General features: G+C 45.0%; 1 protein-coding gene across 2 annotated transcripts in view; it reads left to right on the forward strand.

The window, feature by feature from the left end:
- Positions 1–501: 501 nt before the first annotated feature.
- The window catches only part of ATP1B3 (ATPase Na+/K+ transporting subunit beta 3), a 43,630-nt gene continuing 20,632 nt past the window's right edge, over positions 502–23,499 (forward strand). Inside the window, exons 1-2 of one of the 2 annotated variants that reach the window (XM_058661360.1) lie at positions 502–803; positions 23,195–23,323. In XM_058661360.1, the coding sequence (XP_058517343.1) occupies positions 695–803; positions 23,195–23,323 (238 nt within the window). In that variant the 5' untranslated portion in view covers positions 502–694. Of the gene's footprint in view, positions 804–1,481; positions 1,582–23,194; positions 23,324–23,499 lie in introns of those variants that run through there. The other variant, XM_058661361.1, reaches the window with a different exon arrangement.

A 23,499-nucleotide genomic window follows, 5' to 3' on the forward strand; every position in this document is an offset into this window, starting at 1 on the left:
CACAGGTCCCGGCCCCCCATGAGGTCGCATCGCAGTGTCTCAGCAACGTCACAGAGCCACCGAACGCCCGGGCACGGCCTGGAAAGGCGGTTCAGAATGCGGCGCTCAGTCCTCTCTGCGGTGAGGACGACTCGGCCTGACCGGGCTTCTCTCCCAGAACAGTTAGTTGGCCCTCGCGCCGCGGCCGCCAGCATCTCCTTGAGAGCCTGCCTGTGCGGCAGCGCCCCGGGAAACCCGGTCCTCCCCCTGAGGAACCCCGCAGGCCAGGGCCTCCCACATTTCGCGGATCCTTGTAACTATCACTGTGACTGAGTCCTTGAGACTTTTTCAACGTTGCTGCTCCACCAAACTCCCGGTTCCTCCGGCTCCTCCGAGCCGGGCCGGGCCGGGGCGGGGCATCCTCGGCGCCTCCGGCCGCTCCTCGGCTTCGGGCGGGGCGGCGGCGGCGCGGCCCGAGCCGCTCCCGGATTGGCTGCGGCGCGCGGAGACGTCAGGCCCCCGCGGCCCAAGTGGCCGCCCGGCCCGGCGCGGCGCAGTCGGCTCGGTTGCTCCCGCGTAACGAGGAGGTGTCCGTGGCCGTCCCGCCCTCTGCCGCCGTCGCCGGGCTGCGCCGCTCGTGCCGGGACGCGCCTCCGCGCTCCTCGCCGCCTCTTCCCGCGCGGCCGTCGCCCGCCTCGCCGTCCGCGCACACACCATGACGAAGAAAGAGAAGAAGTCCTTCAACCAGAGCCTGGCTGAGTGGAAGCGCTTCATCTACAACCCGACCTCCGGAGAGTTCCTGGGGCGCACCGCCAAGAGCTGGGGTGAGCGGGCGGCGGTTGGGTGGGAGAGGGCCGGCGGGAGGAGCCGGGGCACCGGGAGCCGCTGCCGCCGCCGCCCATGTTATGGCAGGGCGCCGGTCGGCGGCGGAGCGCGCGGTTCCATTCATTTCTCACTAGGGCCAGCCAGCGGGCGAAGGGGGCCGCCGTTCGCCCCTCGGAGGCACGGGCTCCTCGGACAGCCCCGGCCGGGCCGCGCCGCGCCACCCCGCGTGGGCTCCTTCCTCCCGGAGCGGGGCGCACGTGCTCCCCGCGGCCTCCGGCTTCCCAGCGACTCCGGAAGCCGAGGGGACTCCCTTGGCCAGCCCCGAAACCCCTGGCGTTTGCGACCCGACTGTCCCCGGGGCCTCCTTTGTAGCGAAGCGCGCCGGCTCCCGAAGAGGCCGCCGCGGAGGCGCCCGGCCCGCCGAGCGGTGGCTGCAGGGGAAGCCAGCCCTCCTTGCCCCACGCCTGGGGAGAGGAAATTTCCACTCCCGCCGCTATCTTGTGACTCGTCCACGCTGCCGCCCGACGCGTCGGGGGAATGCTCGGGCCAGGGCTGAATGTGTGAGTAGGTTGCTTTGGACGCGTCGCGGTGAATTCATCACAGAAAGTACATTGTACTCAGAGGCAGTTGACTGTGGACCGTGGAGAGGCCTTTAAAAACCTTGGTTCCTCCGCTGAGCTTTTCTTCCTGACACATTGGCCACTTGGGGAAGGAGGGAGGGGAGGAGTAAATCCTGTCTAAGCAGAACAGGGTGGCTTCCTGTGCCTTTCGGAGCATGTGAGTGATGGTTGCGGGGGTCTGTTAGCAGTTTTTCTGGGCGAGCGCTGTTTGTTGTAAAAGATATATTTAAACCTCCCACCAGCCTAGTGCTTCCCTAGGGGGGCCTTGGCAGCTCGGGAAAAAAAATGTATTCGCGTGTAAACAGACTGGTGCCCTTTCTCCTCCCCTACGCCTTAACAAACTAGTGTGACCCTCTTTTATGAATCTTTTGAGGATGCTGTTCGTGGGTCGTCGCAGACCTTTTGCTTCCGATTGAGAATCAATTTCAAGAGTTGAGAAGGAGAAGTAGGGAGAGAAAGGCAGCAGGGATTCAGAGAAAAAAAACTGTTGCTCCTGACCAAGTTGGGTTCTTTTCCACGGGTGTTAGGGACTGCTGTCAGAGAGCCGCGAGGGGGACTTGAGTGAATTTTGGAGCCTAGCCTCCACTTCAGAGATGAGAAAATGAGACCTACCAGAGGTGGTGATTTCTGCTTTGTGTAAAATTACATGTTCCATAGAGCCAAGAAGAGAACCCGGTTCTTTAATGCTAGTCCAGCGGTTGTATTATTTTACAGATGCCTTGCCTAACTGCATAGTAATCACTCTGGGGTTTTTGTTGTTTTCAAATTGCTGTCTTTTTTTGGGAACCCGCCTGGTTGAGTTGAATGGCAAAAATAATGGTAAACAGTGGCAGTTCTTCCTTGTGTATTTCTGGAGTGTGCTTTTTTTGTGTGTGTGAGGACTTATGTGTTTGAGTGGGAGAGAGGGGTTCGTTTGAAAGGCTTCCTTCTGCTTTCCAGTTCTGAGTTGCTTTGCTTTGTGTGAGAATGGCGTTTCTTACTATCCACCTCTGTATTATGTGGCCGTCGGGTAGTGGTTTTATTAGGTATGGGCATTTCATTAGATAACCTGGACACAAACTGTCCTGAAGTATAGGGCAAAGGGTAAGGGCAAAGGGGGCAACGGGAAGGGCAGTGGAAGTCAAGTTGTGATAAGAAGTGTCATTCTTATCAGTGAGTAGTAGATCTCTGTTGTAATAGTAGTAGTCAGGGCAGGATAGCATCAATAAGTGAAAATTCCATGATCCTATCGCAACAGGGGCGTATCCCTTTAAAAAGGAGATGTGTGGGAATGGGTAGGGGATGCTGGAGTGTGGCGGGTTCTGCCTAGACCACAGAATGAGTGTGGAGAGCCCGTGGGGATATGGTTGCCAGGAACGCATAAGGCAGTGAGGAGCTCTCCGCTCAGCCACTCTTACCATGCTAGTCTCTGAAATCTGGCACACAACGTGTCACTACAATGAATTTGAATGCATTGTGGGCATCTTAAGGTGAAGACAGATCTGCTGTCTCATCATTTTTGTTAATGAACTTTTTTTTTTGGCTGAAGGTTTCCACTGCACAGTGTACAGTAAATATGCTGTGGGGTTTTTGTTGCTGTATATACTGTCTACCACCTTTTGTTCCTTTCACCCTTGAAAGTACATTTTTGTGAATTTGTTTCCTTAGCATGTTTGTACAGGTGGAATTTTTAGGTCATTCATTCTAAATTTGAAAGTGTGTTGACAGGTGCCTTCCTGGAAGTTTCTGTCAACTTACACTCCCACTAACAGTGCAGAGTGGTATTTTACATCATCAAAGCTATTCTTTTACCTGTATTATTTTAAAGTTTTTTTAATGGTTGATAATTTTTTTCACACTAAAAAACATCTGTTGTATGTGCAGGTTAATTTTTTTGTTAGTTATCCTTTCACCTTTTTTGTCTCAAGTGTAGGTGGTGGGTTAAGAGGTTGTATCATTAAAATGCTTCAAAAAATTTTTATTCTTCCACACACTGATTCACTCCTCAGATGTCCTCAGCAGTCAGGAATTAGCCAGACTGAATAAAGGTGCTGAAAACTCAGTGCAGGTTTTCCCACCTGGATGACCAGGACCCCAAACACTTGAGCTATGACCTACCGCATCCTAAGTTTTGCATGAACAAGAATCCAGACTGGGGAGCAGAGCCGGGACGCAAATCCAAGCACTTTGACATGGGATACAACCTTCCTAAGTCATGTTTGGACCACTGCCAGATGCTTATCATGAGTCGGTTAATATGTTCCATTTTGATCTGAGATTCCTTTCCAAGTGCATTAGATACACGGGAAAAAAAAAAACCACTGTTTACAGATCCGTTACATTTTATATGAAGTTGAAACATTGGGTGTGTATCACGTTCTACTTAAAATAGATGTGAGTACAGATGTGAGTACCTGCTTCATTACAATATCTAGCAATTTCAAAACACTGACACATCAGTCCTGTCATTTGGCTTTCAAAAGTACCTTTTAAAGCAGACTAGGGGAGTTGTTGGTGGAGGTAAACCTGGAGCTGGTTTCTCAAGCTCCATAGTAGGTACCTATCAGGAGTAAGTAGTTGCCATTTATGAAAGAACAGGATGAAGAAAATAATGCCAGTGGCTGGTCATGCAGATACTAACCAAGTGCATTCAGTACAACTGGAGTCAAAACTGCATAGTAAATTAGGCCTAACAAACTGTAAGTAGTGGACCATCTGTTGTAATTACCTTCAATGATGAAACAGGAGGATGTCTGTGTGCTCTATTAGGTTTCTTTTATCAGATGAAAGGTACTGTCTTATGAAGCTTGTGTGTTTTATAGGTACAGATACCCTCATGTAAAAATTCTTGACTGTGTCTCATAGTCAGAAATGGTTGACAGTGGCTAATCTAGCCCTCATTTCATTGATGGGAAAATCAAACCTACAGATCCTTTGATTTTTCTTGTATTCATTGAGTTACTGGTAAAAATACTTGTATTATCAGACTGAAAGATCAGACTTGTGGTCTTTGCTTTGGAGTCCATTACCTTCATTAAGGTTATCTGTCAATAAATGCTTTACATTAACATCTGCTTAAAAATAGAGTTACTATGATTTCCAGGTGAAGCCAGGATTCTGGACCAAAGTTATTAGCACCTACATTCTGCTCATGTGCCTTTCCTTTTACGATAGGTCCATGAAGTGCCATTGTCCCAGTCACCTGCTCCCATTTTGGTTCAGGCCCCAGTAGAGGCTGTGCCCTGGAGATCAGGCTCCTTCCATCCCATCTTGGGTGTCTGTGTAGGGGAGAAGACAGGAATGTTTATAAAATGTGCACCATTGGAATAGAAGCTGATTTGGTGTACTTTGTGTGCAGGCTGAAAATGCAGCCAAGTGGTGCATGTGGCATCAGCAGGGCCCAGTTCATACCCAGCAGAAGAGGGAGCACACTTCCTGTACCGCCCAGGAAGTAGCCCTGTTGTGACAAGCATCGTTGAGGTAGTTGGTAGTATATGCTTTTCTTTTTTCTTTTGATTTCTTTAAAATTGAGTTTGCATTTACATCTATGGAATTAAACTAGTTATAGTGAAAGATTTAAAAAAAAAAAAATAGCCTCCTGGGGCCCCTGTTGGGAGTCCAGGTGAAGCTGCCACCTTCCAGGTGACGCTCCATATTGGTGCCACTCTAAGTCCAGGGTATTTCGCTTGATGATCCAGCACCCTGGTAATGTACCTGAGAAAGCAGCAAAAAATGGCCACCCCTTCTGCTTGCAGCTATTTGGGGAATGAACCAGCGAATGGAAGAACACTCTCCCTCTCTTCCTCTAATTCTGCCTTTCAAATGAATAATCATTAAAAAAAAGAAACTACTAACTCTTCCATGATTTAGCATCATGTTTGAATAAAGACCATCCAACACTGATTTTGTAATGAAAACTAGACTGTAGATTGGAAAGATAAATTCATTCTTTTCTAATTATACGTTCACGCTGTTTTGAAGTTAAATCACCTATGATCTTTAACCACTTCAGTATAACCACTGCTAACAGTTTTCTATATGCAGATAGAATTTTAAAATATATAGTTGTAAGCGGATTCCTGACTTCATCCCGTACCTTTTACAGAGAATCACTTTTTTTCCTGCGCCTTTTTTTCAGAGATTGAAGTGGCCCTGTGACTGTCCAATAACCACTGCTAACAGTTTTCTATATGCAGATAGAATTTTAAAATATATAGTTGTAAGCGGATTCCTGACTTCATCCCATACCTTTTACAGAGAATCACTTTTTTTCCTGCGCCTTTTTTTCAGAGATTGAAGTGGCCCTGTGACTGTCCATACTTCCAGCTTACATTTGGGTATTTTGTTGCCTTTAACTGCTGTCACTTTGGGGAATGTCAGAGCTGCCTATCTAGTCATGGGCTTCTTCGTGTTATTATAAGGAACTGCTTCTCAGAGATCTCTGAGGTGTGTCATGGGTACTTCTACGTGTAATCTACATTGTCCTTCAGGGCCTTTTATACACAAACACTTTGTCACTTGTCTGCCTTACCTCTTTCTTGTCATCTCTTCCATCCCGTCTAGTTCTTTCCTACCCCTTCTGAGCCTCTCCTCCTGTTACGCCACCTTGTCCTGGTGACTGAAGTGTCACTTGAGATAGTTTGATATCTGGAAAACATTTTTGAACTGCGCGTGGCCTTAAGATTGGGTCAAGGTGGGCCTGGCATTATGATTCAGTGGGTAAATCTACACCTTGCATGCACTGGGAATAAAATCTTAAAATTATAAAATAAAAATAATATAAAATAGATTGTGTTAAGGGACCTGTGCTGTGGTGTGATGGAGTAAGTGGCCCCTGGCGCCTACAGCACCAGCATCCTATAAAGGATGCTGGTTTGAGTCTTGACTGCTCCACCTCTGCTTGAGTTCCCTAATAATATGCCTGGGAAAGATGCCTCTGGTCCTTGGTTCCTGCCACCCACATGGGAGACCCTGACCACGCTCCTGGCTTTGACCCATCTCTGGCTATTGCAGCCATTTGGTAAGTGACTCAGCAAATAGAAGCTGTCTTTCTTCCTCTTGGTCTCTCCTTCTCTATAATTTGTTATTGTATAACTTCATATTATCATTGTTTCCTATGTACTAAATTTATAGACCTCTTGCTCATGTCTTAATCATGTTCAGTTTTGTAACACCTGTCTTGACATGTAAGTGGAATGTGGTAAAAAGCTGAGTGAATGACCAGGATTGCGCGTTCACATATAGTTAGTCCTTAGCAGTATATTTTATGTTTTACAGTTTTCATGGTATTGATGTTTTATGGTAGAATAATTGCTCCCCCAATGTTAGCATTCTGCTTCCCCCACATTTTTTTTTTCCCTGTGGCTTTTTATCAAAAGAAGCTTTGTGGTTATTCCACCGTTCAACTGAGTCTGACGTACTGACTTATACATTCAATAAGAATAAAAGAACGGGGCCTGGCATGGTAGCCTTGTGGCTTACGTCCTCACCTTGCGTGCGCTGGGATCCCATATGGGCTCTAGTTCTAATCCCGGCTGCTCCACTTCCCGTGCAGCTCCCTTTCTGTGGTCTGGGAAGGCAGTAGAGGACAGTTCAAAGCCTCGGGCCCTCACTGGTGTGGGAGATGGGGAAGATGCTCTGGTGCCTGGCTTTGGATCGGCTCAGCTCCAGCCGTTCTAGCTGGTTGGAGGGTGAGTGAACGGATGAAAGATCTTCCTCTCTGTCTCCCCTCTGCTCTGTATGTCTGACTTTCCATAAAAGGAAATGAATTTTTTTAAAAAAGGTTAAAAGAACAAAAGCTACTAGCCGTGTCTCTTGCTCTTTGTTTTATTGCTGTTTTTAACTTCTATTGCTTTTGATGAGAAACTTGCCAGGCTTTTTGTTGTTTTTGTTTTTTAATATCAAAGTAAAAGGTGTCTAAGTCTCCCATCCACTGGTTCACTGCTCAGATGCTTGCAACAGCCAGAGCTGGGCCCACAAAGCCATGAGGCCAAGTCCAGTCCGAATCTTCCAAGTGGGTAGATGGCAGTTAATTACTTGAGCCTCTTAGATGTGCATTAGCAGGATGCTGGGAGTGGATCTGGGAGTTAAATGCTCAGGCATTGGAGCTGAGTACTGCCGCAGGTTGGGTCACCATCTGCAGTGCGGTACTGCATCCCATATGGATGCCTGTTCGAGTCCCAGCTGCTAATAGCCTACCATACATTTGTTTCAAGTTTGTTCCTGGATCATTTGTAGACCCGGTTCTTGGTTAAACTTCCTCTTACTGTTCTGTTGGTGCCCTGGTAAAGCGTGACTTTGGAACTGACCTTCTTCCAAGGCATGAGGTGTTTTTGTTTTGGTGATTTCTAGCCTGTTTGGCGGTGTCTGACCTACAAAAAGTGGTCTTCTGTGTACTGCTCCCATCTCTCTGTTCCTTGATCTTTCTTGTTTGTTCTTTCATATGTTTCCTAAATTTGTATTGCCAAGTGCTGTCTCTGTTCTTGCATTCTCCTCATCCTCCTTACAGTCTTACAAAACAGGTGAGGTGTGGAGACCATTCACAGAGATTGTTGATTGACATCTCTCAGATTGCTGCTTATTTCCAGTTGCTTCCTGTAGGTCTTACCAACCTAAGAAAAGGAGTCTTACATGTCTTTACTACATATACGCTCTACTGAAGTTCTGTCTTGCTCTAGTAAGAGGAAACTTTGTAAAGTTCATGGGAAAGTGGAGTTACAAAATTTTTAAATATATGCATTCTTATTATCCAGTTTTGAAGATTCCCTATATTTTCAGTTTTTAAAAATAACTTTAGCATCTTTTAAAAGATTATTTTATCTGGAATTCATTTATAATTGGAAAGGCATATTACAAAGAAAATGAGAGAAAGATTTTCCATCTACTGGTTCACTCCTTAAATGAGCACAATGATCAGGGCTGAGCTTATTGAAGCTGGGAGCCAGGAGCTGTTCCAGGTTGCCCAAATGGGTTTAGGGTCCCAAGGTATTTGGCCATCCTCAACTGTTTTCCCAACTCAAACAGTTGGGTCAAAGTGGAGCGACCAGGGCAAGAATGGCGCCCATATGGAATGCTTGTGTTGCAGGTCAGTTTCCTACTTTAAAAAAAAATTTTTTTTGTTTTATTTGAAAGTCAGAGAGGAAAGAGAGATCTTTCATCCTTTAGTTCACTCCCTAGGGACTGAAGCCAGGAGCTTTGGGTAGCAGAATCCAAACATGTAAGTCTTCCTGGTTTTCCCAGACACACCAGTAGAGAGCTGGAAGGGAAATGGAGCAGCTTGGACACAGACTGGTGCCCATGTGGGATGCCAGCATCCATGTGGGCAGTGGCTTCCCCTACCATGCCACATCGCAAATGTTTAATGACATCCTTGGAATCTGTGAGCCATACCTCCATCCTACAACTAGGGTCAGTTTCCCCTTCTGTTCCTTTCCCCTTCTGTTAAAAGCATTTGTCGGAGAATGTTGGAATGCTCGTTTTTGCTCTCAGATTCGTAATCCTAGTGAGGTATTTCCAATTCAGTAGTCTTTAGCGCTCCTAAACAGCCCTTCATTCTCAGGGTCTAATAGTAGATTTATATGTAAACTCTGTGATTAAAAAATTAGGAACCAGATGAAGATCGTTTGTAATTTTTTCAGTGTTCCAAATTAAAATAAGCCCCAGGCTTTCCAACTTTTATATCTGCTAATTAGAAAAAAAAAGTGTGCTGATGTCTTGAACAGAAGGTGGTTTATTAACTCCTGACACATTTCCAGAAAGAATCAGGAAATCAGTTGGACTATTGACCTTGCCATCAAATTTTAAGCTGTAGCTTTGATCATGTTATTATTCCCTATGCTCCAAAACTGTGTTTGGATCCCCACTGCTTTCAGAAAGCAGGTCTCCAACCTTGTAAACTTGTTGTTCTCCATCTTGCTCCCTCCCTGTCATATACGTCTTATTGTAGCGGAATCAGCATATGTGACACTCCACACTCCAGTGTTCTGCAGTGCAACCATACTACCTCCCACATGTTCTTATTCTGGTCAAGTTCTTGCCTGTTTTGAAGACCCTTTGGAATGCCAGCTCTGACATAAGCTACCTCTGATCTGCTTAGGTAGAAATTTTGTATCCTGGATTATAAGCGTTGAGAGATCATTTACATCTACATTTTGTGTTCCTACAGCTTCTAGCACATAGTAAGCACTGAGCTTTTTTTTTTCTCCCTTAATGAGCAAATCGCCATTAATAAGTTTCAGCTTCTGATTCACCTGGAGCTTGAGGCAGAGGTTGAGAATGTTGTGTGTTAATTTTTTTTTAAGATTTATTTATTTGTATCAGAAAGGCAGATATGCAGAGAAGAGGAGAGACAGAAAGGAAGATCTTCTGTCTGATGGTTCACTCCCCAAGTGCCCACAATGGCTGGAGCTGAGCCGATCCTGAGCCAGGAGCCAGGAGCCAGGAGCCAGGAGCTTCTTCCGGGTCTCCTACATGGGTGCAGGGTCCCAGAGCTTTGGGCCGTCCTCTACTGTTTTCCCAGGCCACGAGCAGGGAGCTGGATGGGAAGCGGGGCCGTGGGTATTAGAACCAGCACCCATATGGGATCTTGGTGCGTTCAAGGCGAGGACTTAAACTGCTATGCTATCGCGCTGGGCCGTGTGTTAATTTGTATAGCTCTTATATTATGGAGATAATTGCACAGTGCATCAAGGTGTAATTCTGTTCTTTAACCCTCAGTAACTCTGTTCCACGAAGTTTCCTGTTGGATTTGTGGATTCCACATGGGCACTCCACATGGTCAAAGTGAGCCTTTGGGCCTATGTAGGTTCTTTGTTTCGTCTTAAACACACACTGAGAATACAGGTGGGTGGAGGGCTTAGGATTTAACTTAATTCTAGTTCTACATCTCCATTGATAGCTTACTCACAATCTCTTGGTTTTATTTTCCTCTATGAAAGAGGGAAAAAAGTACTTTAAGTAGCTTCAAATGTCACACTGAAATGAAAGAAGAAAACTGTTTACACATAAATGCTTTGAAATAGGGGGCAGAGACTGTAAAGGAGCAGGCAGTAAATATTTTGGACTTTGCAGGCCACATAGTGACTGTTTCTACTGCTTAATACCACTATTGAAACTGTCCATAGGCAACATATGAACAAATGGCCCATGGTTAGTGTTTTATTCATCCACACATCACACACATAGAAGGCAGCAGCTGTGTTCTACTTAGAAGATCACTATATCTGAACTTGTGGAGTTTGGGCTTCTGGCTTTGTTCTTTTCATCTAGCAGAAGTGATACCATAGCTTGAGTTTTTAAAATACAAATGTATATAATCAGTCATCTTTGGTTTCTTCCTGAGTAATCATCATTAGCTGTGTGCTAATTTTTAAAATGGGTGGCATAGATCTACTTTGGATAAAGGTCTGACAGTTTCTTAAAAAAGCAAATAACCCACCCTATGACCCAGCAGTTCTACTCCTAGGTGTTTATACAAGAGAAGTGAAAGCATATGTCCACAAAAAAACTGGTACAAAAATGTTCGTAGTAGCCCTACTTGTAATAGTTCCAAACTGGAAACAGCCCAGGTTTCCATTAGCTTAAGAATGGGTAAACAAATTGGTGTATCGACCCAGCAAAATACTATTCAGTGGTAAAAAGAACGATCTATGGGTATAGATGTATGTGGATATTTGGATATATATCCATAGTTCATTTTGTACATCCAAAACATGGATCTACAAAGCAATTAAGCTGAATGGGAAAGAAAGCTTTATAAAGATAGTACTACAAAAAAGGAATAACAACTGTATGATTTCATATACATGAAATTCTAAAATAAGCAGTGCTGACCTATGCTGGAACAAAGCTTAGAATGATGTGGTAGCCCTTACCTATAGCTGGAGGCTGGACACCTGTAGGATCCTTCTTGTGAAACAGAAGACTGGATGAGAAGGAGTATAAGGGAACTTTTTTGATGGTGATGTTCATTATCTTGAATAGAAATTTGGATCTTGAGGCCAGCACTATGGTGTACTAAGCCAAGTTTCCACTTGTGGTACTGGCATCCCTTATGGGTGCTGGTTCAGGAGCTGGCTGCTCCACTTCTTATCACAGCTCTCTGCTTATCCTGGGAAAGCAGTGGAGGATGGTCCGAAGCCTTGGACCTTTGCCCCTATGTGGGAGACCTAGAAGAGCTCCTGACTCCTGACTTCAGACCGGCTTAGTTCCAGCTGTTGCGTTCCTTTGGGAAGTGAATCAGCAGATGGTGTATCTCTCTGTCTCTTCCTTCTGTTTGTAACTGCCTCTCAAATTTAAAAAAAAAAAAGTTAAAAGCAATAAAAAAAAATCTTAAAAACATTTTTGGATTGGGCCTATTGTAGCCTAGTGGCTAAATCCTTGCCTTGTACGCCTGGGATCCCATATAGGCGCTGATTTGTATCCTGGCTGCTTTCACTTCCCATCTGGCTCACTGCTTGTGGCTTGGGAAAGCAGAGGAGTATAGCCCAAACACATGGTGTATTTAACTGTATATAAATTTTATTCTCAATCTCAGTGTATATGAACTGTAATAGCATCTACAACTTGAAATACATCCCCAAAATGAGATAAATATAGCAAAATATTAAATGTAGTATTAAGTGACTTCTGGATGTCTATGAGTACATTTCATTCAACTTATTGTGTTTATAAATTTTAATTGAATATTGAGGAAAATTAGGAATATATTTACGTTTCTCTTTGACAGTTTCATCATTCCAACGAATGCTTTATCTTTTCCCATTGTCATTTCAGTGCATTTATATAAATGATATCTATTTAGAAATGTATTTCAAATATACAAGGATATATAACAGTTCATGCATATTATAAAAAGCATGTATTAAAATTTTTGTACAAACATTATTTATTTTTAAATTCCATTTTTCAGAAACTTTTTGAAGTGACCTCATATAAGAATAAGTAGGTTTATCTTTTTCCATTTTATCTGAGTCTTAGGAAAATTACATTCTTAGAACCTGCTTTTTCCCATTCTCTGTGTCTGAGTTTCCATAGCATATGTCTTACGTCTTTTTTCCATTCTCTGTGTCTTAGCATATATGGATGTGCTAAGGTTGGGGAAATGTGCTATGGATGGGGAAAGGTTTATCTTTGATGGATGTTTATGTTGTGTCTGGTTTTTCTCAAGAACTGCTGAGATATGTATGTGCAGCTGTTTCTCTAGGATAAACTGGGAAGTGGAATTAACAGTTTGTAAAGTATTCCGATTTTTGTTAATGGATTGTCGTGCCAAAATGCTTTACAAGTTTGTATTCTCACCAAAAGGGATAAGGGACAACTGTTCCTTCAATGTTTTGAGCACGGGATTTTAACATTCTTTAATTTTTTCCTCCCAGTTTGATGTGATACCCGTGTAACTGGTTGGTTGAATTTGTTATTTCTGTAGTAACTGCAACTGAGCAAGTTTTATGTTTTTCAATTTCCATTTCTTTGAATGCCTGCCATCTTTTGTGTATTCTTTTGTATTATTATCTTACTGGTAACAATCCGTATGTAGCATTTTGAATGTTAAATCTTTAATATGCTTATAAATATTTTTATAGTCTCTTGCTCATGTTTTTGCTTTTGCTCTCTCTCTTTTTTCTAATTGCAAAGTCAGATATACAGAGAAGAGGAGAGACAGAGAGGAAGATCTTCCATCGATGGTTCACTCCCCAAGAAGCTACAACAGCCAGAGCTGAGCCAATGTGGAGCTAGAAGCCAAGAGCCTCTTCCGGGTCTCCCACGCGGGTGCAGGGTCGTAAGGCTTTGGGCCATCCTTGACTGCTTTCCCAGGCCACAAGCAGGGAGCTGGATGGGAAGTGGAGCTGCCGGTATTAGAACTGGTGCCCGTATGAGATCCCGGGGCGTTCAAGGCAAGGACTTGAGCCACTAGGCCACGGCGCCAGGCCCCCACTTGGTTTACTTAGTATGGCAAATTGTCCAGGTTAGCCCATCAGCTGCTACATTTTTTTTTGTTTGTTTTTCAAGCAACTTTTATGAAATTATTGCTGTATAAGAAATCACACATTTATATGAGTTTTGTCATCAACTTGACATTTAGAATATATGTCCATTGTCTCTCTCCTTTCAAGAGATAGCCCATGTCCCAGGTGCTTTCTGCCTTCCTTCTTACTTGTTCACTTTGCAAATAAAGCTTCTACTCTACCCCCGCCAACAGGAATATATATCTACTGTACTCATGAACTTGTACTCTGATCAAGATGAGGAGCATATTCATCACCTCCAGAATTTCCACTTGACTGTTGAAGATATGTCCCCAGACTGTTGGCAAAAGCAGCTTTTTGACACTTCGGGCAATTTGTAGTCGCTAGGATTTGCAGTGCAGGGAATCATTTAATACATACTCTTTTTGGGAGTGAGGAACAGGTAACTTTTCCACTCAGTGTAACTATTTTGAGATTCATCCATGTTACTGTGTTTCCATAGTTATTTTTTTATTGCCCAATAGTATTCCATTGTGTAATAGATTGAATGTGTTTATTTTAGTTCATCTGCCGGGACGTTTATATTGTTTTGTGTTACTTAATGGTTACTAATCAAACGTGACCATTCATGCAGCCTGCCCTGTGTGAACATGTACTTTCATTTTTCTTGGGTGGATAGATTGGATCCTGTGGTTGTTGTGTATATGGCTAACTCCCCCCCCCCCCCAAAGTATCCCATATCCCCAAAATGGTTTTTGACATTTGCAGCAGCAGCTGTGAGAATTTCAGTTCCACCTAAGCACCATCACCTGGTATGGTCAGCCATTAAACCTAACAGTATCCCAGGGGGTGTTGGTGTAGCTCACTGTGGCATTGATTCTCCATTCCCTGGTGACCAGTGTTGAGCTTGTTTTGCGTTCCTCAGATGTATTTTACTGTAAGAGCTTTTGTGTGTTTTCAGATATTGTCTTCCAGTCTTGTGCTTTGTCTTTTTACTTACCACGTGCCTGAGTTCAATTCTGCTCTACCCAGTTTCACTGATCTGTGGGTTTGTTTTGGTTTAGTTTTGTGTTCTGAAATCTGAGTTTTAAAAGTTATCCTTTTCTTCTCTATTTTAATTATGCCTGTTTCTCCTTGTTCTGTAAGCTGTTATCAGTTTTTCAGGTATTTATTGTTTGATCTCAGATGTTTGGTAATTACTAGCGTCGTATTTCTCCGCGTTGTGTTTATACTCTGTTGTCATGGCACTCGGAGCTAGGCAGCGCATTTAACCACAAGCTGGTTTGAATATGAAACTGTTCTCTTTTCACATTTCCTCTAGCACATCTCAAACTGCCTGTTTCTTCATCTTTTGGATCCCGATCTCACTTGATCGTGATGCTGCTATTGCTTATTATTTGACCCTGGTGGCACTGTGTATCAGAGGGAGAGGCAGAGTTGTGTTCCCTGGAGGGAAGGAAGGTGTCACCTGGAGTGACACAGTGCTTGAATGATGTGTTTCTTGGGGAATGGAAGACAACACAGCCTAGGACTTGGGGAGAACAGACCATGTAAGGAGCACATGGACGGTTAATGGCCTAGGTATTTTACTGTTAAATTCATCTTAGTCAGTTGTTTAGTCCTGTTGAACCTTTTTATATTATCAGCAGTTCAGTTGGAGGGATCCCCGAAGAAACTTCAGCTGAGGTGATCCCAGACCTGATTCTTGTGCGTGCATGCCTGTACAGGGTCTGGCACAGTCTGTCGCCCCATTCGGCTTTGGGACATGCTGGTGGTTGCAATTGCTGGGTGAAATCTGTTTCTAGCCCTGTCTTCCACACAAACAAATGGGTGTTGCAGTCCAGCCTGTTTCTGCCCAGCACACACTTGGCCCTCACACAAACCAGTGGAGCTGCAACCTAGTCGGAGCAACCCACAATAACACCCACCAAGCCTGTCCCGTATCTTGGTTCCTATGCTTGCCGATATGTATAGCAGACTGGTCCAGTCTGTCCCACACATCCCATTCAGCTCTCATACATGTCAATGGGCATTGAAGCCTAGTTCAACCCAACCAGCCCCATTATTCCAGCCCACACACATACTGGCAGGTTCCGTTCTGTCTAGCCACTGCTGCCCCAGTCCTGGTTTTCATACTCTGCAATGAGAGTGGCAACCCAAGAGGGAGGTGCCCACTATTTCCCTACTGAGCCCACTCCCACTTCTTGCACTCTCCAGGTGGTTCTGCAGTTTAAACTGACAGAATTTACCCCCCTGTGCCAGCATCTGCCAGCTGATGAGGCAAACCCAACCAACCCTCACCCACTCTGATTTATGCTTGCACTGGTAGGAACAGTCAGCCCAGCCTGTATTTCTCCTGATCTAGCTCACAGGTGTTGTATCCCTGCCCATTCTGGTCAGCCCCCATCCCAACTCACGCTCTCCACTGGGAGTGGCTGTCCAGCAAGGTACCCCTCCACATTATTCCTACCGGCTTTGCCTACTCCCTCCCTAGTTCTAACGTGTGCTGTTTGGGCATGGCCCCCCTCTCCTCAGCATTTGCCAGTGGGTGCTGTAGGCTGGCCTGGCCCAGCCCACCCCCAGTTCCAGCTGACGCTGGTGTAGGTTACAGCCTAGCCTAGCCCAGCAGGCACCCAATCCCAGCCATACTGGTATGTGTTGCTACTGAACCTGGTGCGACCCACACTCTCTTCTAATGCTCAGATTCTCCAGCAGGTGATGTGAACTGGTTCAGCCTGGTCCACCCAGACCTAAGCCTAATGTATAATGGTGGGTACCTTTCCCTGGCCTGGCCTGGGCTGCTCGCTATCCTGATTTTTGTGCTCACCTGCAGGGACTGTGTCCCAACAGAGGAAGTTTCCCAAGGTCCTCCATTAGAGCCTCTCCCAGTGCCAGATCCTCACACATACTGGTGGGTCCATGGGCCAGCCCTACTTAGTTCACCTCCTGTCCTGGTAGGAACTGTGGCCTTTCCTGACTGGCCTTCAACCCATTCTGGTCTTATTGGATGTTTCAGCCCAGCCACGATTCATCCATACCTAGACACAGCTCACACATGGCTCAGTATGGGCAGAGACCTAGCCTAGTCCGTCCTACATCTACTCTGGTCCTCCAGAGCACCAGATGGTTCTGGAGTCTAGCCCAGCTCAGTGTGCTCAGCCCCAATCCACACTTGTGCCATTGGACACTGCAGCCAAATCCAGACCAGAACACAGCCCCCACTGCGGCTCCTGCACTCACCAGTGGGAACCCCAACCCAGCTAGGGTGTCCTCTTAGCTCCCCAGCCAGGCCTGTTCCCAGTCATAGATTGTGCACATGCCAATGGTTGCTGTGACTCAGCTTGGCATAGCCCCTCACCTTTCTTGGTCTTTGCCTTTGATGCTGTGGCCTAGCATCCCTGGCTCACAAAGACCCCAGTAGGTATTAGAGCCTAACTTGGCTTGACCTGCGCTGCAGCCTGATTTCTGTTCCTGCTTGTGAGCTAAGGTTTGTTTGGCTTCTCAATCCACCCTCTTCCATAACCAACTCACATAATTAGCCAGCCATTGCAGCTACTTTGCCCAGCTTGCCCAACCCCCTGGCCTGGACCATGTGATCATCAGTGACAGTTGTGACCCGCTAGGGGAGTTTCCCAAGTTCTCCTAGTTAACCCACTCCTAGACCCAGATCTCATAGGTGCCAGTGGGTGTTAGGCCAGCGCTCTGCATAGTCTGCCCTTCCAATTTGGCCTTGTATGAGCTGGTGAATGTTGCAGCCCACCCCACCCCGCTCTGTTTTAGGATACACATTCGGATGCTACTGCCTTGACCTGCCCAGACTGTTGCCGATTCCTTTACCTATGAGTGATGGTGGATTCCATGGTCACACTTAGCTCAGCCCATTGCCACCCCAACTCTTTTTTTTTCTTTTTTTTTTTTTTAGATTTATTTTTTATTACAAAGTCAGATATACAGAGAGGAGGAGAGACAGAGAGGAAGATCTTCCATACGATGATTCACTCCCCAAGTGAGCCGCAAGGGCCAGTGCGCGCCCATCCGATGCTGGGAACCTGGAACCTCTTCCAGGTCTCCCACATGGGTGCAGGGTCCCAGTGCATTGGGCCATCCTCGACTGCTTTCCCAGGCCACAAGCAGGGAGCTGGATGGGAAGTGGAGCTGCCGGGATTAGAACCGGCGCCCATATGGGATCCCAGCGTATCCAAGGTGAGGACTTTAGCTGCTAGGCCATGCCGCCGGGCCCCCCAACTCTTGAACTAACCAGTGGGACTAATATTTCCACAGGGTTTGACCCACATATCCCCCACAGAATCTACCCCCGGAAATGGTTCTTTCATGTGTTGGTTGGTGTCATGGCCCTGCCTAATGTGAGCCATCCCCTGATCCAACATTCTGTTAGGTACTAGTATCTGGCCCTGTTCTACAAGCCCCCAGCCTTAGCTTTTGCATGGACTGTTGTGTCGTAGTCAGCATTGTTCGGTGATAACGAGTTCTACACAGGACTCACAAGTGGGCTAGTGCACCAGTCTGATCCATACAGATCATCTGGTCTCTCTCCTCCAAACCACCAGGTCTCAATATCCTCGCTTACCTTCAAGGAGAAGTTACCCTATTTTGGGGAACCCTCAGGATTGATCCCTCACCCACATGCACAGTGGTCTCAACATGGACACAGCTAGGCAGCAGTTCCACACCCCCGTGACTCCAGAGCTCGCTACCCAGAGGCCAGTAGGCGGAACCTGATGCCAAAAGGCTCACTGTCTGCCTGGGCCCAGCTCTCTGCATGGTCACGGTGGCTGTAGCCATGACCACAAGCATTGGGTCAAACCCAGGCCAGGTACTCCCAGCAGAGACAGTGGTTCTAGGCTGTGCTTAAACTGCTCACACCAAGGCAGGTGTGGCACGCTGAATAAATTCCATGACTAATGCAAGTTGCCCCCAGTTAGGTCCCCCTTGTTGGGATAGCCCTTCAGGAAACTACACTCATATAATTGACATGCCATTTTACCCCTAGGTAAGATCAGCTCTGGGCATTTCTGTTTTTGTTTTCTGCTATTGTTTCTCTTGGTTGGAGAAAGGAGTTAGGTTTATAAAATTTCACTACCTCTATTATATATGGTCTTTCACATTCATACGTGAACTAGGTTTTCATTTTAGATACAGATCACGAACACCTTATCTGCTCATAGACTTATATCCTCCCCAAATGCCCAGGAGCCAGTATCTCTAGATGAGTCTCCTACATCTTGTACAGGAGCCCAGCTTTTGGCCCCCAGGATGCTGGAGTCGGGAATAGAACCGGAATTGAACCTGGATACTGCAGTATGGCATGCAGTCATCCTCGCCATGTCTTAACCACCATGTCAGATGTTTGCCCTTAGTTTTTAAAAATGGGTTTTCACAAAAGAATCTCATTCAACAATAAAAACTCTCTACAGTGCTGGAAATAACTTATTTACTTATTTCTGAGGGTCATTAGTACATGGTATCCAATTTTAGACATGGATATTTGTGGTTTTTTTTTTTTTTTTTTTTTAATTGGAAAGGCAGATTTACAGAGAGAAAATTCTTCTGTCTGCTGGTTGTGAAACTAAGATACAGGATCTTCTGGGTCTTCCGTGTGGAAGCAAGGTCCCAAGGCTTTGGGCCATCCCCTACTGCTTTCCCAGACCACAAGCAGGGAACTGGAAGGGAAGTGGAGCAGCCGGGACATGAACTCATGCCTGCGTGGCAATTGCAAAGCAGTTTAGCTACCAAGCCATCACACTAGGCCCTGTGTATATATTTTGTAAGTGTAATAGTTGTGTAGTTTTTTTTCATTTTATAATGGTTATTTCGAAAGCAGATCAGGTTTCAGGTTTTTAGTTGGCTATGTATTTCTTTACATTGAGACTGTAAGTTTCAGTTACACTTTTTTCTTTGAAATTTGTGGCCAAAATTTTGCAAATGGTATTGTGATACCATTTTCAAATAAAAACACTACTGAAGGCCAGTGCAAGGTGTAGTAGACTAAACCATGCATGTAGCACCGGCATCCCATAGGTGCTAGTTCTAGTCCCAGTTGCTGCACATCTGATCCAATTCTGCTTATCACATGGGAAAGCACAAAGTGGCTCAAGCCTTGTGGCTCCTGCACCCACATGGAAGACCTAGAATAAGCTCCAGGCTCCTGGCATCAAATCTCTCCTTTCTCTCCTCACTTTGCAGCTCTGCCTTCCAAATGAAAATAAATTGATCTTTAATGCTCCCACATTGGTGTAGGAGTCAAGCACTTGGGCCATTTTGTACTGCTTTCTCGGGTACATTAATTAACAGGGAGCTGGATCAAAATGGAATAGTGCTCCCAGTGTGGCTGAAGTCCTCATCTTGCATTCGCTAGAATCCCATATGGGCACTGGTTCGTGTTACAGCAGCCCCACTTCCCATCCAGCTCCCTGCTTGTGGCCTGGGAAAGCAGTCAAGGATGGCCCAAAACTTTGGGATCCTGCAGCCATGTGGAAAACCTGGAGGAGGCTCCTGGCTTCAGATTGGTTCGGCTCTGGCCATTGTGACCACTTTGGGAGTGAACCAGCAAATGGAAGATCTTCCTCTCTGTCTCTCCTCCTGTCTGTGTATCTGAGTTTCCAATAACATTATATAAATCTTTAAAAAAAAAAAAAAAAAGAAAGTGAAATAGCTAGGACTCGAACTGTTGCACATATGGGGTGGTGGTGTTGTAGGCAGCAGCTTTACTGCTAGACCGCAGTACCAGCCTCCCAAACATCTCCAGTGTAATAGCTACTGCATGAGTCAATCAACTAGTGTGACCACTGTGTTAGCTTTGTGTTAGTACAGTGAAATGAAGTGTCTAAGACAATCTACATGTGAAAGAGAGACTTTTTTTAAAACTCTACGAAGGGGCAGCCCTATGGGTCCCACAACTAGCACAGATGACAATGATAGAACAGTGTGTGGAGATAGGGTCGTGTGACAAGGCAAAACCTAAGCTTCCCCCCACCCCAGCCTTTAGAACAGTCCTCTTGTGAGAATTTACTTTGAAACGCTTGTCCTTTTCCTCCCATCCCCCAGTGACTTAAGGGTCTCTCATAGCCTGCCTCCTAAACACTAGTTGGATTAAGTTTCCACTCTCAGTTCATTGATACATGATTTTCAAGTTTACAGTTCTGCATGCGTTCTGGATGCACATCAGATTCAAACCATAGCAGCCCCTCCTGGCTATTTTGCTTTTTGTTTTGCAGTTTTTGTAAGTGAACTTTACTAGCAAGTAGCCATGTGTGTAGAAAGTGTAGAGTATGATCTACAATGTAAAGGATTTCATCTGTTTAAGTTCCTTAAAATCTAGATCTGAAAGAAAGCTTTTCTGTATCTCATTAAAAGTGGCCTGTGGACTCGCTGTGTGTTTCATTTTGTTTTGTGGCAAATGTATTACTCCTTTGATACTGGTCTTCCCTTTGTTTTTCTGCAACAGGGTCACAGAATGTGATAGGGAAGTGATGCTGCCTGAAGGTGACATCCTGTCCTCCTCTCTTCCTTCTGTCCTCTCGCTCTCTGTCCGGGCCTCCTGGTAACTGGGGAGACAGGTGGAATGCTCATCTACATTGAATTGAAATTGTTCTGTTTTCTCCTTGGAAAGGGATTGTTGGTGTGTGTGTTGGGAAGTGGGGCCGGGGGAGGGGTCCTGGCCTGCAATGGACAAATAAGTTGTCTGGCTTTTGGCACAGTGTGTTTTGCAGTGTGCTTGGTGTCTTTTGAAAATTAGAAGAAAATAAAGCCATTCACCACAGGGAAATACTGACTATATCCAGAAATATTATTCAGAACTCTAGGGGCACCCTGAAGTTAAATCCTTTTGGGGCAGTAGGGTTTCATAGATTCTAACTTAGGAACCCTTGCCCCAGACCCTCCGCTTGAAATAAAGTCAAACACAAGTGGGCTATGAGGGCTAGAAAATAAAGCTGATGTGATTTTAGCTCTGAGAATTTCAGTATTATTTATTGCTGATTTATCTGGAGATTTAATATTCTTCACTTTTAAGTGTAAATCAAGGTTTTAAAACAATATATACAAATATTGTTTTTGTGTGAATAGTAATGCATTGTGAATATATACTATGTATTCTTTATTCATTTACCGGTGGAGAAACAAATTGTTTAAGATTAATTTTTTATTTATTTTAAAGGTAGAGTGATAGAGACCCTTGGTCCTCTGCTTTGTTCTCCAGATGGCTGCAATAGCCAGGGTTGGGTCAGGCTGACACCAAGATCCAGAAGCTCCATCCAGGACTCCTGCATGGGTGGCAGGTGCCCAGATATTTTGGGTATCATCAGCTACCTTGCCAGGTGCATTGACAAGAAGCTGAATGAGAGACAGAAGAGCTGAGATTCAAGCCAGCACTGTCCTCCGGGATGCTGGCATCTCAGGCCAGGATTTAACCTGCTCTGCCATAACACCAGCCCTTGTGATGTTTTGGTGATGAGTACTTCTGATGTTAGAACTTTGAATATAGACATTTGAACAGAATAATTTACTTTAGATACTCCCAAAATAAATTTGTCCAGGATGGATATAATTTAGTGTTTCCGGATTGTAAAGGATGAGATCAGGCCTTTGATGCTGGACTGTGTGTGCCAGATCTTGCTTTGTGCTTAGCAGAGAGATACAGAGTTCCACTGAGTGATGGGCTTGTATCTGGTCTTGTTTGCTTTTCAGTTTTGCATGAGTCCTTGCACTGAATCAGTGTTTCCTAAACTTTATGGAGCACCAGTTTCATGATTGTGCCTTCTCAGCGTATTTCTCATTATTACTTAATTTAACTCACTGTTAAACCCTTGATTTGTGCCAAATAATTATTGTCTGAAATATGTGTTTAATGCGCCAACTCTTTTCTGTTGGCTTCTTAAAGGAGCTTGTCAGTATTGGGAATTATGTCTCACCTGAAATCATCCTTTTTTCTTTTTAGAGAGCATCAAAATCGTTTTGGGAAACACCTTGCTGCTGTGTGCTCTTTTTTTTTTTGAGATTCCCTTGCTTGAGAAGCCAGCATTATAGCCCCCTGCTATGGGCCTGAGAAAAGCAACAGAGGATAATGGCCCAAGCACTTGGGCTCTTGCTGCTCATGGAGGAAACTTGAAGAAGCTTCTGGCTCCTGGCTTCATACTGGCTGTTATAGCCATCTGGGGAATGAACCAGTGGATGGAAGATTTCTCTGTCTCTGTAATACATCTTTGTTAAAATATTTTTGTTTATTTATTCATTCATTTATTTATTTATTTAAAAGACAAAGTGACAGAGATAGAAACATCTTCCATCCCCTGGTTCACTCCAAAAATAGCCTCAGTGGCTAAAGCTGACCAGGCCAAAGCCAGGAGCCTGGAACTGCGTCTCTGTCTTCCACACGGATGGTGGGAGCTGAGTTGCTTATTCCACCTACCGCTGCTTTCACAGGCTCATTAGCAGGGAGCTAGATGGGAGTAGAGCAGCCAGGACTCGATCTGGCACGCATATGTGGGATGCAGGCATCAGTGGTAGCAGGTTAACCCACTATGCTACCGTGCCATGTTCTTTCCTGGGATTTTGGAGCTCTGATTGAACCAGAATATAAACAGCAGAAGCTACTTTCAAGTACCAGAGGAAAGGCTGGTCTTGGGGGTGGGCTTTGTGCTAAAATACAACTTGCTTGGGCGAGTAGAAGAATCTTGAATATAGCGACGTTTGGCTGTTTGCATGGCAAAGCTTGGGATCCTAGCCTTAAAATATTGACTTGGTTTATTTATTCTGCTCAAACATCCCACATATTTCCATATTTCATACATTTTGTTTTTTTCACAGGTTTAATCTTGCTCTTCTACCTAGTTTTTTATGTGTTTCTGGCTGCACTCTTCACATTTACGATGTGGGTTATGCTTCAGACTCTGAATGACGAGGTCCCAAAATACCGTGATCAGATTCCTAGTCCAGGTAATTATGTTGTTGTTGTTACGGCTTTTTTTTTAAATGATTCATATTATCTTCACCATAAATTGTTTGCTAAAACAGGTGGAAGGTAAATGTTGGGTAATGTAAATGTTTTGATTTTTGCTTAATATTTGCATATTGACTTGACATTTTACTTTCAAAAAGCTGATAAATCATGA

This window comes from Ochotona princeps, chromosome 3 (genome assembly GCF_030435755.1).
Source record: "Ochotona princeps isolate mOchPri1 chromosome 3, mOchPri1.hap1, whole genome shotgun sequence".
NCBI lineage: Eukaryota > Metazoa > Chordata > Mammalia > Lagomorpha > Ochotonidae > Ochotona > Ochotona princeps.